The sequence below is a fragment of the Papio anubis genome, chromosome 2, assembly GCF_008728515.1.
Source record: "Papio anubis isolate 15944 chromosome 2, Panubis1.0, whole genome shotgun sequence".
Classification (NCBI taxonomy): Eukaryota; Metazoa; Chordata; class Mammalia; order Primates; family Cercopithecidae; genus Papio; species Papio anubis.
The window spans coordinates 178751067-178764582 of record NC_044977.1 but is presented as its reverse complement, the minus strand read 5'-3'; the positions used below and the strand labels follow the sequence as shown (position 1 = coordinate 178764582).

Sequence of the window (13516 nt, the reverse complement as noted above, 5' to 3'; positions counted from 1 at the left end):
CACGTAACCTGATAACCAAATAAGGTTTTCTTTCATATTGTTTAATGTCAGAAAAGTTAAAATTCTGCCAATAAAGTTTTGGGGTTCCATTTTAAAGTACCTTCAAGAAAATAATTTTTGAATCTGATATTTTCATAAATAAATAAATAAATAATTGAACGGCATAGTGAAATGAAAAGACTGATCCACATACTTACAAATCTAAATTTAAAAGACTTAAAAACAACAGTATATGAGTGAAAACATGTTTACAAAAACACAAAAACTTGAGAATGGCTCCAATTACTCTCATTTCTTTTACCATATTTAAACTCTAAAACATTTATTTTTAAAATTAAATAAACCTACTTATCTCTAAATTAACTCTTGAATTATTACAGAGTAAAAATTGTAAATTTAAAAATTCACTATGAAAAGATTCTTACTTGACAGAACCCTACAACTTGAGCAGATTAAGAGAAGCCATTTCTTACTGTGAAAGCTTGGAAAGCATTGGTGGATAACTCCTTTTCTTGATCAGTGATCCCAGAGGACTGACCTGTGCCTTCATGTTTCTCTGCTCCCTGATCTGCAAACATATAAGTTTTACAGTTCTTTAGAAACAGAAGTTGTACAGTGGTCCCTTCTTATCCAGTTTCACTTTCTGCAGTTTCAGTTACCCAAGGTCAGGTATGGTATGAAAATATCAAATGGAAAATTCCAGAAATAAGCAGTTCTTAAGTTTTAAACTGCAATGTTCTGAGTAACATGATGAAATCTCTTGCCATCCTGCAGTGTCCCACTCTGTCCCATCCAGGAAGTCAATCATTCCTTTGTCCAGCATTCCATGTTGTATAAGATACCTCCCCTTGGACACATAGTAGCCATCTTGGTTATCAGATCAGTAGGTCATAGGAAGAGAGGCGAGTAGGGTATAGTAAGATATTTTGAGAAAGAGAAACTACACTCAGATAACTGTTATTTTATTACTGTTGTTGTTTATCTCTTACTCTGCTTCATTTATGAACTTTATCATAGTTAAGTATGTATTAAAAAAGCAGTATATAGATTCAGTACTATTTGTGGTTTCAAGTATCCACCGGAGGTCCCTGACTGTATCTCCTGAGGAAAAGGTGGGGGACTACTGTATAGTGAATTTGTCCCTAGTTTTCATCTTGTGTTCTTCCTAATAAAGTTGCCAAAGTTAGGGCTCTCTCAACAATGACTGACCAATGTTACAAGCTAGTAAGAAGCTACTCCTCTGAAAACTTGAAAAGCTTCCTTTGGCCAAGTTGAAACACAATGAAAACCTGCCCACTTAAATAAAGACCACAAGCTCTGTAGATGAGGACATTCAAGCTGAGAATATTGTGATCTTTAAAAAATATTAGATCTGCCACTCAGCAACATACAGTACCACACAGTCAAGCAACTATGCCAGGTGCTGGAGATAGAAAAAGATAAACACACCTACGATGCCTTTAAGAGATTTATAATTTAGTTGGAAAGTAGTAACACTTAGTCAGAAAACTACATTGATAAGGGCTTACAGCTAATTTCCAGGCAAGGAATATTTTCATAGGCTCAGAAATCTAAAAGATTAACACATTTAAAAAGTTTCTTTAATATGTTACGTATCCGTATAAATTTGCAGTAAAGGTTAATAATCTGTTTAGCTGGGAAAACTACCTCCTACCTCTATAATCTACTATTTTAAATATTAGATTTTTTGCTTTTTGTTTTAATTTGAAAATAGAATTCCAAATTAAAGGTAAAAATCTCAGCTGAACCAAACCTAAAACTACTAACTCACTTAACAAAAGTGTGTTAAGTACTCTAACAAATAATTCAATACTTTTTATAGTTCTCTCAAGAGTCTTTGTTGGCTGGGCATGGTGGCTCATGCCTATAATTTCAGCTACTTGGGAGGCTGAGGCACAAGAATCGCTTGAACCTGGGAGGCAGAGGTTGCAGTGAGCTGAGATCACGCCACTTCACTCCAGCCTGGGCAACAGAGTGAGACTCTGTCTTGAGGGGGAAAAAAAAAAAAATGGCCAGGTACAGTGGCTCACGCCTGTAATCCCAGCACTTTGGGAGGCTGAGGTGGGCGGATCACGAGGTCAGGAGATCAAGACCATCCTGGCTAACACGGTGAAACCCCGTCTCTACTAAAAATACAAAAAATTAGCCGGGAGTGGTGGTGGGTGCCTGTAGTCCCAGCTACTCGGGAGACTGAGGTAGGAGAATGGCGTGAACCTGGGAGGCAGAGCTTGCAGTGAACTGAGATTGCGCCACTGTACTCTAGCCTGGGCAACAGAGCGAGACTCTGTCTCAAAACAAAAACAAAAACAAACAAACCAACAAAACTACCAGAGACTGGACAATTTATAAAGAAAAGAGACTCAATTGGCTCATGGTTCTGCAGGCTATACAGAAAGCACACATGGAGAGTTCTCAGGAAACTTACAATCATGGCAGAAGGCAAAGAGGAAGCAAGCACATCTTCATATGGTCGGCAGAAGAGAGAGCAAAGGGGGAGGTGCTACACACTTTTAAATAATGACATCTAGTGAGAACTCACTCACTATCACCAGTACAGCAAGGGAGAAATCCACCCCCACGATCCAGTCACCTTCCACCAGATCCCTCCCCTAACATTGGGGATTTACAATTCAACATGAGATTTGGGTGGGGACATAGAGCTACACTATATCATTAGGTCATTGTTTTTTGGTTTTTTATTTTTTTCAAAAGAGTCTAAGCCAATTAGAATTAATTAAATAGAATCAGAATGCCCTATATTCTGAATTTTTCTGGTTATTTCCTCAATATTACATGCAGTAACATTTCTGGCAAGAATACTACATAGGTAATGTAAAATTAGCCATTTTTATTTTTTATTTATTTATTTAGATGGAGTCTTGCTCTGTCGCACAGGTTGGACTGCAGTGGCACAATCTTGGTTCACTGCAACCTCCACCTCCTGGGTTCAAATGATTCTTCTGCCTCAGTCTCCCGAGTAGCTAGGACTATAGGCGCCTGCCACCACATCTGGCTAATTTTTGTATTTTTAGTAGAGACGGGGTTTTGCCATGTTGGCCAGGCTGTTCTCAAACTCCTGACCTCCCAGGTGACTGCTGGCCTCAGCCTCCCAAAGTGCTAGGATTACAGGTGTGAGCCACTGCACTTGGCCTAGTCATTTTTAATGTTAAGTTTTCTTTTCTGCAAAAAATTTATCATTTGTTTTTAAAAGGTGTCTTTTATATTTTATTACCTCCCAAAGAATATTCTGTTTCTTGGTTCTACTCACTAGCAAAAGGTCCATGCATCACTAATGGAAATATCATTAAAAGGAAATGTGGCCATTGCATAAATGTGATGTCATGGGCCGCAAACATAGGTAGGTGATGGCAATGTCACTGTGTATGACTTTAAAGAGTTTTAAAGTCTCACAATATTTGAATTTCTTATTTATACACGAATTTTTTTTTCATACAGAATTGTTGCTTCGGACTGAAACTCAAAGACCTCCAAAGCTTGAACTTATCTGCAAAAGGGGGATAAGAAAACCCTTTTTCAAGTTATCGTAAGGCTTTAGTAAGAATATATGTAAAGTAACTGGCATGTACCTGGCAGAGTAAACCCCTAATACGTAGCACGATAGTGCAGATTCTATCCTTTTCAACATACAGCGGGAGGCAGGTTGCACAGCGACGTACAGACAATTTTTAGAATTGAACTAAGACTAAAACTTTAATGTCACTTCTGAAATTAAACAGATGCTACAGAAGTGGAACTGGGGCAAATTTCAGCTTCCCTATTTACTAAAATGCGAGTCTGTATTATATAGTTTTTAGCATCCCTTCCAACTCAGATTGAGTAACTCCAAATACGCTTCTATAAAGAAACTGAAGCCGGGTGCAGTGGCTCATGCCTGTAATCCCAGCACTTTGGGAGGCCAAGGCGGGCGGATCACCTGAGGTAGGCGTTCAAGACCAGCCTGGACAACATGGTAAAACCCCATCTCTACTAAAAACACAAAAATTAGCTGGGCGTGGTGGTGCATGCCTGCAGTCTCAGCTACTGCGGAGGCTGGAGCAGGAGAATCACTTGAACCTGGGAGGCGGAGGTTGCAGTGAGCCAAGATCATGCCACTGCACTCTAGCCTGGGTGACAGGGCAAGACTTTATCTCAAAAAAAAAAAAAAAAAGAAAGAAACTGATATGTTTGTTCCTAAAGCAGCACTCATATCCAATTAAGGTATCAATGGAAGACAAATCCCCACATGAGAAATAGTAGACCATCTTGTCCCCAAGTTTACCCCTCAAGAGTGCCTACAGTCCTTTCCAGCTTGGACCCGGAAGAATGGCTCCTGCAAAGAAGGGTGGCGAGAAGAAAAAGGGCCGTTCTGCCATCAACGAGGTGGTGACCCGAGAATACACCATCAACATTCACAAGCGCATCCATGGAGTGGGCTTCAGGAAGCGTGCCCCTCGGGCACTCAAAGAGATTCGGAAATTTGCCATGAAGGAGATGGGAACTCCAGATGTGCGCATTGATACCAGGCTCAACAAAGCTGTCTGGGCCAAAGGAATAAGGAATGTCCCATACCGAATCCGTGTGCAGCTGTCCAGAAAACGTAATGAGGATGAAGATTTACCAAATAAGCTCTATACTTTGGTTACCTATCTACCTGTTACCACTTTCAAAAATCTACAGACAGTCAATGTGGATGAGAACTAATCGCTGATCATCAAATACATCAAATAAAGTTATAAAATTGAAAAAAAAAAAAAAAGAGTGCCTACAACCAACTTTCCAGAAAGTTGTCAAGAATCACACCAGTCATGGGGTTCTTTTGCTTACGGTCTCCTTTCCATTCTTCCCTCTCCTTCAATAGATCTGCCAGGTTGGACTCAAGTTGGACTCAAGTTGGGGCTAGAGCTGGCAGAATGCTCCCCCAGTATAGTGCCCCAGAGTTGCATCTTTCACAGTAGCCTCTACTTTGGCACCTCATCCATCACAAGCCCCCTTCCAGGATACTGGGAAGTGTGACTCCCTCTATAATGGCTCCCAGGAGTTGACTAGATAAACAAGCTCCCTTATCCTCAAGAACCCTGCCACAGTCCTTCATAGTGTTCCTGAAACATCAGAAACTTGCTGAAAGAAGAGTAAATATGAATGGCTTAATAACAGGAAATGAAATTCAGCCTCATTATTTATTAAATAATTGTAAATTATACCATGGCACATTAACAGTTATTAAGTCTACATAACTTGATGTGGAAAAATATCTACAACATGTTGTTAAATAAAAGAAACAGATTGCAAACTGCTTTGTACAACTGAATCCCATGTTTTATAAAAACATATACACAAATATGTACCTCTGAATAAGTACAGAATAAAGTCTACAAGGATACACAGCAAACTATTCATCAAACTGTATGTGCACTTATGATCTGGGCACTTTGTGATTACTGCCTAGACACCAGGAGCATCTCAAAGCACCAGTTGTTGGCCAGGTTTGGTGGCTCACACCTGTAGTTCCAGCATTTTGGGAGGCCAAGGTGGGTGGATCACTTGAGCCCAGGAGTTCAAGACCAGTCTGGTCAGCATGGTGAAACCCCGTCTCTACAAAAAACACAAAAATTAGCTGGGCATGGTGGCATGCGTCTGTAGTCCCAGCTACTAGGGAGGCAAAGGTGAGAGGATTGCTTGAACTCAGGAGGTGGAGGGTGCAGTGAATTGAGATTGTGCCATAGCACTCCAGCCTGGGCAGCAGAGTAAGACCTCATCTTAATAAACTAAAAATAAAAGAACCAGTTGTCAACAGAACTAACTTTGGGAAGTCCTAGCCTGGCACATGTCAGCAGTCAGTGAAGAATGCCAACTTCCTTTTTCCAAGAAGGCAATATGACATAATTAAAAGAATCAGTCACATCTTCAGTCCAGTCTTTCTTTGGCCTGTCTTTAATTGGAGATGCTAAATAAATACAGCTCCCTTCCCCCCTTTCCTTTTACCAGAACTAAAAATTCTTGTATTTTTAAAAATGTATTTACGTTTGTACTTTAAACATAAAAATTAACAATAAAATTCAATTTCATGTGACTTGACTATGAAACAGCTCTTTAGATCACTATGAAACCCCCAGAAGACTGCACACCCTTTTGAGAGTCACCACTTACAACAACGTAATACTGTTAACTTGTACTTAAAAAAACTCATCTAAGATCTAAGAACCTATCTGCTCTATAAAAAAAGGCATTCTAGTATTTGGGCTTATTAAAAGTGTTACTTCTGATAATTAAAGTTAGTAGGTCAATTAGTATTTTATTTCCACTTTAGCATACAATAGGGAGGAGGAAAAGCTAAGAATTAAGTGAATAAAGTTTGCCAGTTTCAAAAGACAATGTTAAACAGTTTTTTCTTTGGAAAGTCAATAACAAGGAGTTTCACTGCAAGAACATACTGTTTACCCAACGCATGTGTTTTGCAAAACTGTCAGGTGCACAAAAAAGGTAAGGACCAATTATTTTAAAATGTGTGAAAATGGGACACAGGACTTTAGGACCTCAGACGGCAAGTTATAAGTTTAGACTGAAACAGAATCCTCAATCCACCATATTGTCACCATAAAATTTTAACAAAGAATATAAATACCTTTCATGTTTCATTTATTATTAAATATTTTAGAAAACCTAACATTTTAAAAAATGTGTCTTCTCTCATAAATAAGCATAATAGATTTAAACCAAATGCCAAAAATTCTTAGTTTGCCATCAAGTTATCTCTAAAGCTTCTTCTAAAATATGCCCCTTGGCTGGGCACAGTGGCTCACACCTATAATCCCAGCACTTTGGCAGGCCAAGGCAAGAGGATTGCTTGAGCCTAGAAGTTCGAGACCAGCCTGGGAAACAAAACGAGACCCTGTCTCTATTTTAAAAAATTGTTTTAATTAGCCAGGCAGAGTGGCATGTGCCTGTAGTTCCAGCTACTTGGGGGGCTAAGGTGGGATAATCGCTGAAGCCTCAGAGGTTGAGGCTGCCGTGAGCCATGACCATGCCACTGCACTCCAGCCTGGGTGATAGAGTGAAACCCTATCTCAAAAATAGTAATAATAATAATAAATATGAATAAAATAAATAAGTAAAATATGCCCTAGATTAGATGACATTCTTTAATGGGACTTCTGGCCCCAACTGTAAGAGTACCTTAGAAATACAGGAGAAAGGGGGAAAAAAAAAAAAACCCCAACAATTCACCCAGGTGTTGAAAATTTTGCGCTTCTATTCTCCACTAAAAGCAGAGTAGTTCATGTGGCCACTGCTGTCAGCAACCCCAGAAAATGGAAATCTCAGGCTGGACATGATGGCTCACGCCTATAAATCTCAGCACTTTGGGAGGCCAAGGTGGGCAGATCACCTGAGGTCAGGAGTTCTAGATCAGCCTGGCCAACACGGTGAAACCCCGTTTCTACTAAAAATACAAAAATTAGCTGGGCATGGTGGCATATGCCTATAATCTCAGCTACCTGGGAGGCTGTGGCAGGAGAATCACTGGAACCTGGAAGGCAGAGGCTATAGTGAGCCGAGATCACGCCATTGCACTCCAGTCTGGGCGACAGAGCGAGACTCCATCTCAAATAAAATAAAATAATAAAAAATAAAAGAAATATAAAAGAAAAATAAAATGTAAGTCTTCTAAAATTCTCCAGAAAAGGAGAGCAGCCAATTTACAAAAAAAGTAAATATATAAGCTGGGCTGGACACAGTGGCTCACGCTTGTAATCCCAGCACTTCGGGAGGCCGAGGCAGGTGGATCTTGAGCTCAGGGCAACATGGCAAAACCCCATCTCTACCAAAAACACAAAACTTAGCCAGGTGTGGTGGCACATGCCCATAGTCCAGGTACTTGGGAGGCTGAGGTGGGAGGATCACTTGAGCCCAGGAGGTGGAGGTTGCAGTGAGCTGAGACTGTGCCACTGCACTCCTTGGGTGACAGTGAGACTCCATCTCAAAATAAATAATAAATAAATAGATAAGCTGGACTCTAAGGCTGACAAGAGTCTCTGAAATTCCCATTTCTACACACGTTTGAGAACTGAGCTCAATAAATAACCTTTTACGTGTTGACAAACCATTATTTTACCTACATTCTTTAACTTCAGGATAAAAATTTTCTGTTTTTAAAAAAACACACTTCACTACTCAGGAGGCTTAGGAGGGAGGATTGCTTGAGCCTAGTATGTGACTACCAGCCTAAGCAATCAGCGAGACCCCATTTCTTCTTCTTTTTTTTTTCTGAGACGGAGTCTCGCTCTATTGCCCAGGCTGGAGTGCAGTGGCACAATCCCAGCTCACCACAACCTCTGCTTTCTGGGTTCAAGTGATTCTCCTGCCTCAGCCTCGTGAGTAGCTGGGATTACAAGCGCCCATCACTACGCTTGGCTAATTTTTGTATTTTTAGTAGAGGCGGGGTTTCACCATGTCGGCCAGGTTGGTCTTGAACTCCTGATCTCAAGTGATCTGTCCGCCTCGGCCTCCCAAAGTGCTGGGATTACCAGCATGAGCCACCGTGCCCGGCCAAGACCCTATTTCAAAAGAAAAAAAAAAAAAAAAAAAATATATATATATATATATATATATATATATATATATCAACAGGATTATTTTTATTTTTCCTGTTATATATTTGTACATTTCTCAAGTTTTCTGCCAGAGATGGGTATTCATTTTTGTAATCAGTTTTTGAAATGTTTTAAAAACATCTATTATTTATAACTGCTGACTTCTTACCAGACAGAGTCTGCACATAATCCCACAGCATTTCTTTATTTGTCCAAAAGTAGTCTCCATTGCCAATTGAAAGAGTATACGACCGTTCACCCATAAGCTTGCCTTTCCTTCTACTCTGGCCTAATGAACATGGCTGACCTTCTATGCGTACAGAGGTCTTTGACCCACAAACCTTGACAGTCTTTACACCAATAGACTTCATTTCTAATCAAACAAATGCCTTTAGGTTTGAACTAAGCAGAAAAGAAATGCACCACGTTTTCAAAACTGAAAATCATCAGTTAACTGAAGGCACAGACACATTCCAATACAGAATGTTAATCATTCAAATCTGATTGGAGGAGACTACAAGCTACACTCATCAAAATACAGCTCCACTGATATATCAAGAAAAGAAAACTTTTCTAAAGAAAAAAGGGATGTTAAATGACCTAAGGAGATCAACGATCACAGTCACAAAATACCAATGATGTCCTTGTGAAGGAAAGTTTTAAATCTTGAGGAGGAGGCCACTTTGAAGAAAAACAATTCAGGCCCACTAACGTCACTATACAGCTCAGCTAGGTTAACATACCTCACGTATGGTTTCTATCATCTGAACAAGTATACTTGACTTACCAAAACCTCAAATGGTTTATTCACTAAACCATATTCCCCCCACTTTAAGCTGGACAAGAGGAGTTGGAGAAATAGGAAAGCACACACTTTGCAGTCAAAGAATAAGCCATTCATAACAAGCAATGCTACAGAATTGAGCATCCTGCTCATAAATGAAGAAATAAATGAACACAAATTCAAATCAACAATATTAGCATGGCTGGCACAGTGGCTCAGGCCTGTAATCCTAGCACTTTGGGAGGCCAGGGCAGGAGGATCACCTGAGGTCAAGGAGTTTGAGAGCAGCCTGGCCAACATGGTGAAATCCCATCTCTACTAAAAATACAAAAATTAGGCTGGGCGCGGTGGCTCACACCTGTAATCTCAGCACTTTGGGAGGCCAAGGCGGGTGGATCACAAAGTCGGGAGTTTGAGAGCAGCCTGACCAACATGGTGAAATCCACATCTCTACTAAAAATACAAAAACTAGCCGGGTGTGGTGGTGCACGCCTATAATCCCAGCTACTCAGGAGGCTGAGGCGGCACAATCACTTGAACCCAGGAGGTGGAGATTGCAGTGAGCCGAGATCATGCCACTGCACTCTAACCTGGGCAACACAGCAAGACTCTGTCTCAAAAAAACCAAAACCAAACAAACAAACAAACAAAACCAAAAAACAAAAAACAAAACTGAAAAGAAAAAACAGTATCAGCATGCTTTAAGGAAGCTAGGCAAAGCAGAATATTGCCACTGCTGATGAGTATTTTGTTTTCACATCTAAGAGGAGGAGTTTTTAATGCATAGAAAAGACTGATATTTACTCGTTTTAAAATATGAATACTTAATTTATTAAAGTTACAAATCCAAAAAGCCTAGATTTTACTCAAACTTTTACACTGAACTTAGACAACTTATTCTACTTGGAGGTCTAATTTTAAAGGCCTGTGATGAATGTTTAAACTCATTTCAAAGTTCACCTACAACATAACATTTTCAAACATAAAATGTTAACTACTTAAACAATTTTATCAAGACTACACTTTCAGGCATCATTTCTACAGTTCATTACTAGAGAAGTTTCTCCAAAACTGTAGAGTATCAAACCTTTTTTTTAATTAAAAAAAAAAAGTTATCGAGTGAGAACTATTGCAAACCCCTCCCACAAAACCCAAACAATATATTCAATTTTAAGTATAATTGTTAGACTTAAGAAGACAACATTTTTGTATTTTAACATGTCAAGAAAAAAAAATTTCCTGAGAATAACTTATAAATCTAATGACTCTTAGGTACTCTCTAATGTCCACAAAATAAAATAACTACAGTAAGGTTTCAATTTAAATTCACAAGTATAAATCAATATTCAGTCAATTATACATTTTAAATTGAAATCATAAGACTAATATAAGTGCTGGGCATGGTGGCTCATACCTGTAATCCCAGCACTTTGGGAGGTCAAGGTGGGAGGATGGCTTGAGCTCAAGAGTTCAAGACTAGCGTGGGCAACATGATGAAACCCCATCTCTACAAAAAATACAAAAATTAGCCAGGTGTGGTGGCGCGTGCCTGTAGTCCCAGCTACTTGGGAGGCTGAGGTGGGAGGACTGCTTGAGCCTGGGAAGTCAAGGCTGCAGTGAGTAGTGTTCATGCCACTACACTCCAGCCTGGGTGACAGAGTGAGACTCGGTCTAGAAAAAAAAAAAAAAGACCAATATATTACTGTAAATTCTAATATTAAAAACACTTAAGAAGTTGGGCACAGTGGCTCACACCTGTAATCCCAGCACTTTGGGTGGTCGAGGCAGGAGGCTTGCTTGAGTCCAGAAGTTTGAGGCCAGCCCAGGACACATGGCAAAACCCTGTCTCTACAAAAAAATAGAAAAACTGGCTGGGTGTGTTGGCATGCACTTGTAGTCCCAGCTACTTGGGAGGTTGGGGTGGGAGGATCACTTGAGCCCGGGAGGTCAAGACTGCAGTGAGCCAAGATCATGCCCCTGTACTCCAGCATGGGCAACAGAGTGAGATGCTGCCTCAAAAAATTAATTAAATTTAAAAAAGAAAAAAAAAAAAGCACTTTAAATATCAAACATTGGTCACTACCACATCAACTCCTTGTTTTGAAAACTGGTAATTGAAAAGAATGAATTAAGCTTTTAGCATTTAACATGTCTTTCTGGGAAGAATAATAGTCAATATGGGAAAGTTACTCTTTTTTGTTGTTGTTTTTGAGACAGGGTCTTGCTTTGTAGCCCAGGCTAGAGTGCAGTGGTGTGATCACAGCTTACTGCAGTCCTGACTTCCTTGGCTCCAGTGACCTTCCTACCTCAGCCTCCCAAGTAGCTGGGATTACAGGCATGCAGCAGCACACCGAGTAAGGTTTTTCAATCTTTTTGTAGAGACGGGCTCTCCTTATGTTGCCCAGGCTGCTCTTGAACTCCTGGGCTCAAGCAATCTGCCCACCTTGGCCTCCCAAAGTGCCGGGATTACAGGAATAAGTCACTGTACCCAGCCCAGGAGAGCTACTCTTTAAAGAAGAACATTCACTAACAAATGTAGAAACTACAATAGAACTAGGTAAAAATCATTTTGTAACCCTCAATAATACAACTGATTGAGGAAAGAATCAACAACAGTGGATATTTACGAAATGCCAATTACTCCATAAATTAACTCTAACTGAAAATGGAAAAAGATGTTCCTGTCAGCACCTCAAATTGATCAAATTTAGCAACACTAATACTGGATAACCTGACATCATGTACTTTATACAGAAAATAAAGTATATACCATCAACCACAAAGTATCTCAAAAATATGTTGAACCTAAATCTAATCAAGCCTGTAGAAATAAATCAGAGTTTAAGAAAATACAAGAGATAAAGCTGGGTGCAGTGGCTCACACCTGTAATTCCAGCACTTTGGGAGACCAAGCTGGCAGGATTCCTTCAGGCCAAGAGTTTGAGACCAGCCTGGGCAATATATTGGGACTCTGTGCCTACAAATAAATTTTAAACATATAGTCATAGCTGGGACTACAGGCACATGTCACCACACCCAGCTAACTTTCTGTACTTTTTTAGAGACAGGGTTCACCATGATGCCCAGGCTGGTCTTGAACTCCTAGGTTCAAGTAATCCACCCACCTCGGCTTCCCAAAGTGCTAGGATTTATAGGTATGAACCACCATACCTGGCAGGAAATTGGCTTTTTTTTTTTTTTTTTTTTGGTGACAAGGTCTCAGTCACTCAGGTTGGAGTGCAGTGGTGTAATCTTGGCTCACTGCAACCTCTGTCTCCCAGGCTCCAGTGATCCTCACACTTCATCCTCCCTTATAGATAGGATGACAGGCATGCGCCACCACTAATTTTTTGCATTTTTGGTAGAGGTGAGGTTTCACCATGTTGCCTACACTGGTCTCTAACTCCTCAAAACTCAACTGATCCTCCCGCCTCAGACTCCCAAAGTGCTGGGATTACAGGTGTGAGGCACTGTGCCCAGCTGGCAGGAAATTTTTAACACATTAAAACATGAATTGTCTAAAACATGACAACGGTATTGTGATTATGTAGGTGAATGTCCCTATTTTTAAGAAATGCACGTTGAAATATTCAGAAATGAAGTGTTATGATGTTTATAACCTATTTTGAAATGATTCAACATGAAAAGTCATAGCTAGAGTCGGGTGTGTTGGCTCACACTGGCACTTTGGGAGGCCGAGGCTGGCAGATCACTTAAGGTCAGGAGTTCAAGACCAGCCTGGCCAACATGGTCAAACCACATCTCTACTAAAAATACAAAAATTAGCTGGGCGCGGCCAGGCACGGTGGCTCACGCCTGTAATTCCAGGACTTTGGGAGGCCAAGGCGGGTGGATCACAAGGTCAGGAAATCGAGACCATTCTAGCTAACATGGTGAAACTCCGTCTCTACTAAAAATACAAAAAATTAGCCAGGCGTGGTAGCACACGCCTGTAGTCCCAGCTACACAGGAGGCTGAAGCAGGAGAATCACTTGAACCCGACAGGCGGCGGCTGCAGTGAGCCGAGATCGCACCAGTGCACTCCAGCCTGGGCAACAGAGCGAGACTCTATCTCAAAACAAAACAAACAAACAAACAAAACAGCTCGGTGTGGTAGCGTGTG

At 40.4% G+C, this 13516-nt stretch overlaps 1 protein-coding gene and 1 pseudogene across 9 annotated transcripts in view; one reads left to right on the top strand and one right to left on the bottom strand.

The window, feature by feature from the left end:
* Positions 1-13516, bottom strand: part of CNOT10 (CCR4-NOT transcription complex subunit 10) — a 98003-nt gene that overhangs the window by 74165 nt on the left and 10322 nt on the right. For 3 of the 8 annotated variants that reach the window (XM_003895222.2, XM_021934937.2, XM_021934938.2), the window contains exon 2: positions 474-568. The exons of 1 other annotated variant lie outside the window; for it this stretch is intronic. In XM_003895222.2, the coding sequence (XP_003895271.1) occupies positions 474-568 (95 nt within the window). Of the gene's footprint in view, positions 1-473; positions 569-8778; positions 9314-13516 lie in introns of those variants that run through there. 4 more of the 8 variants (XM_021934935.2, XM_009201858.4, XM_021934936.2 and 1 more) reach the window with 4 other exon arrangements.
* LOC108584729 lies at positions 4327-4777 on the top strand (annotated as a pseudogene). The gene has a single exon (XR_001900183.3). The product of XR_001900183.3 is annotated as a 60S ribosomal protein L31 pseudogene (transcript).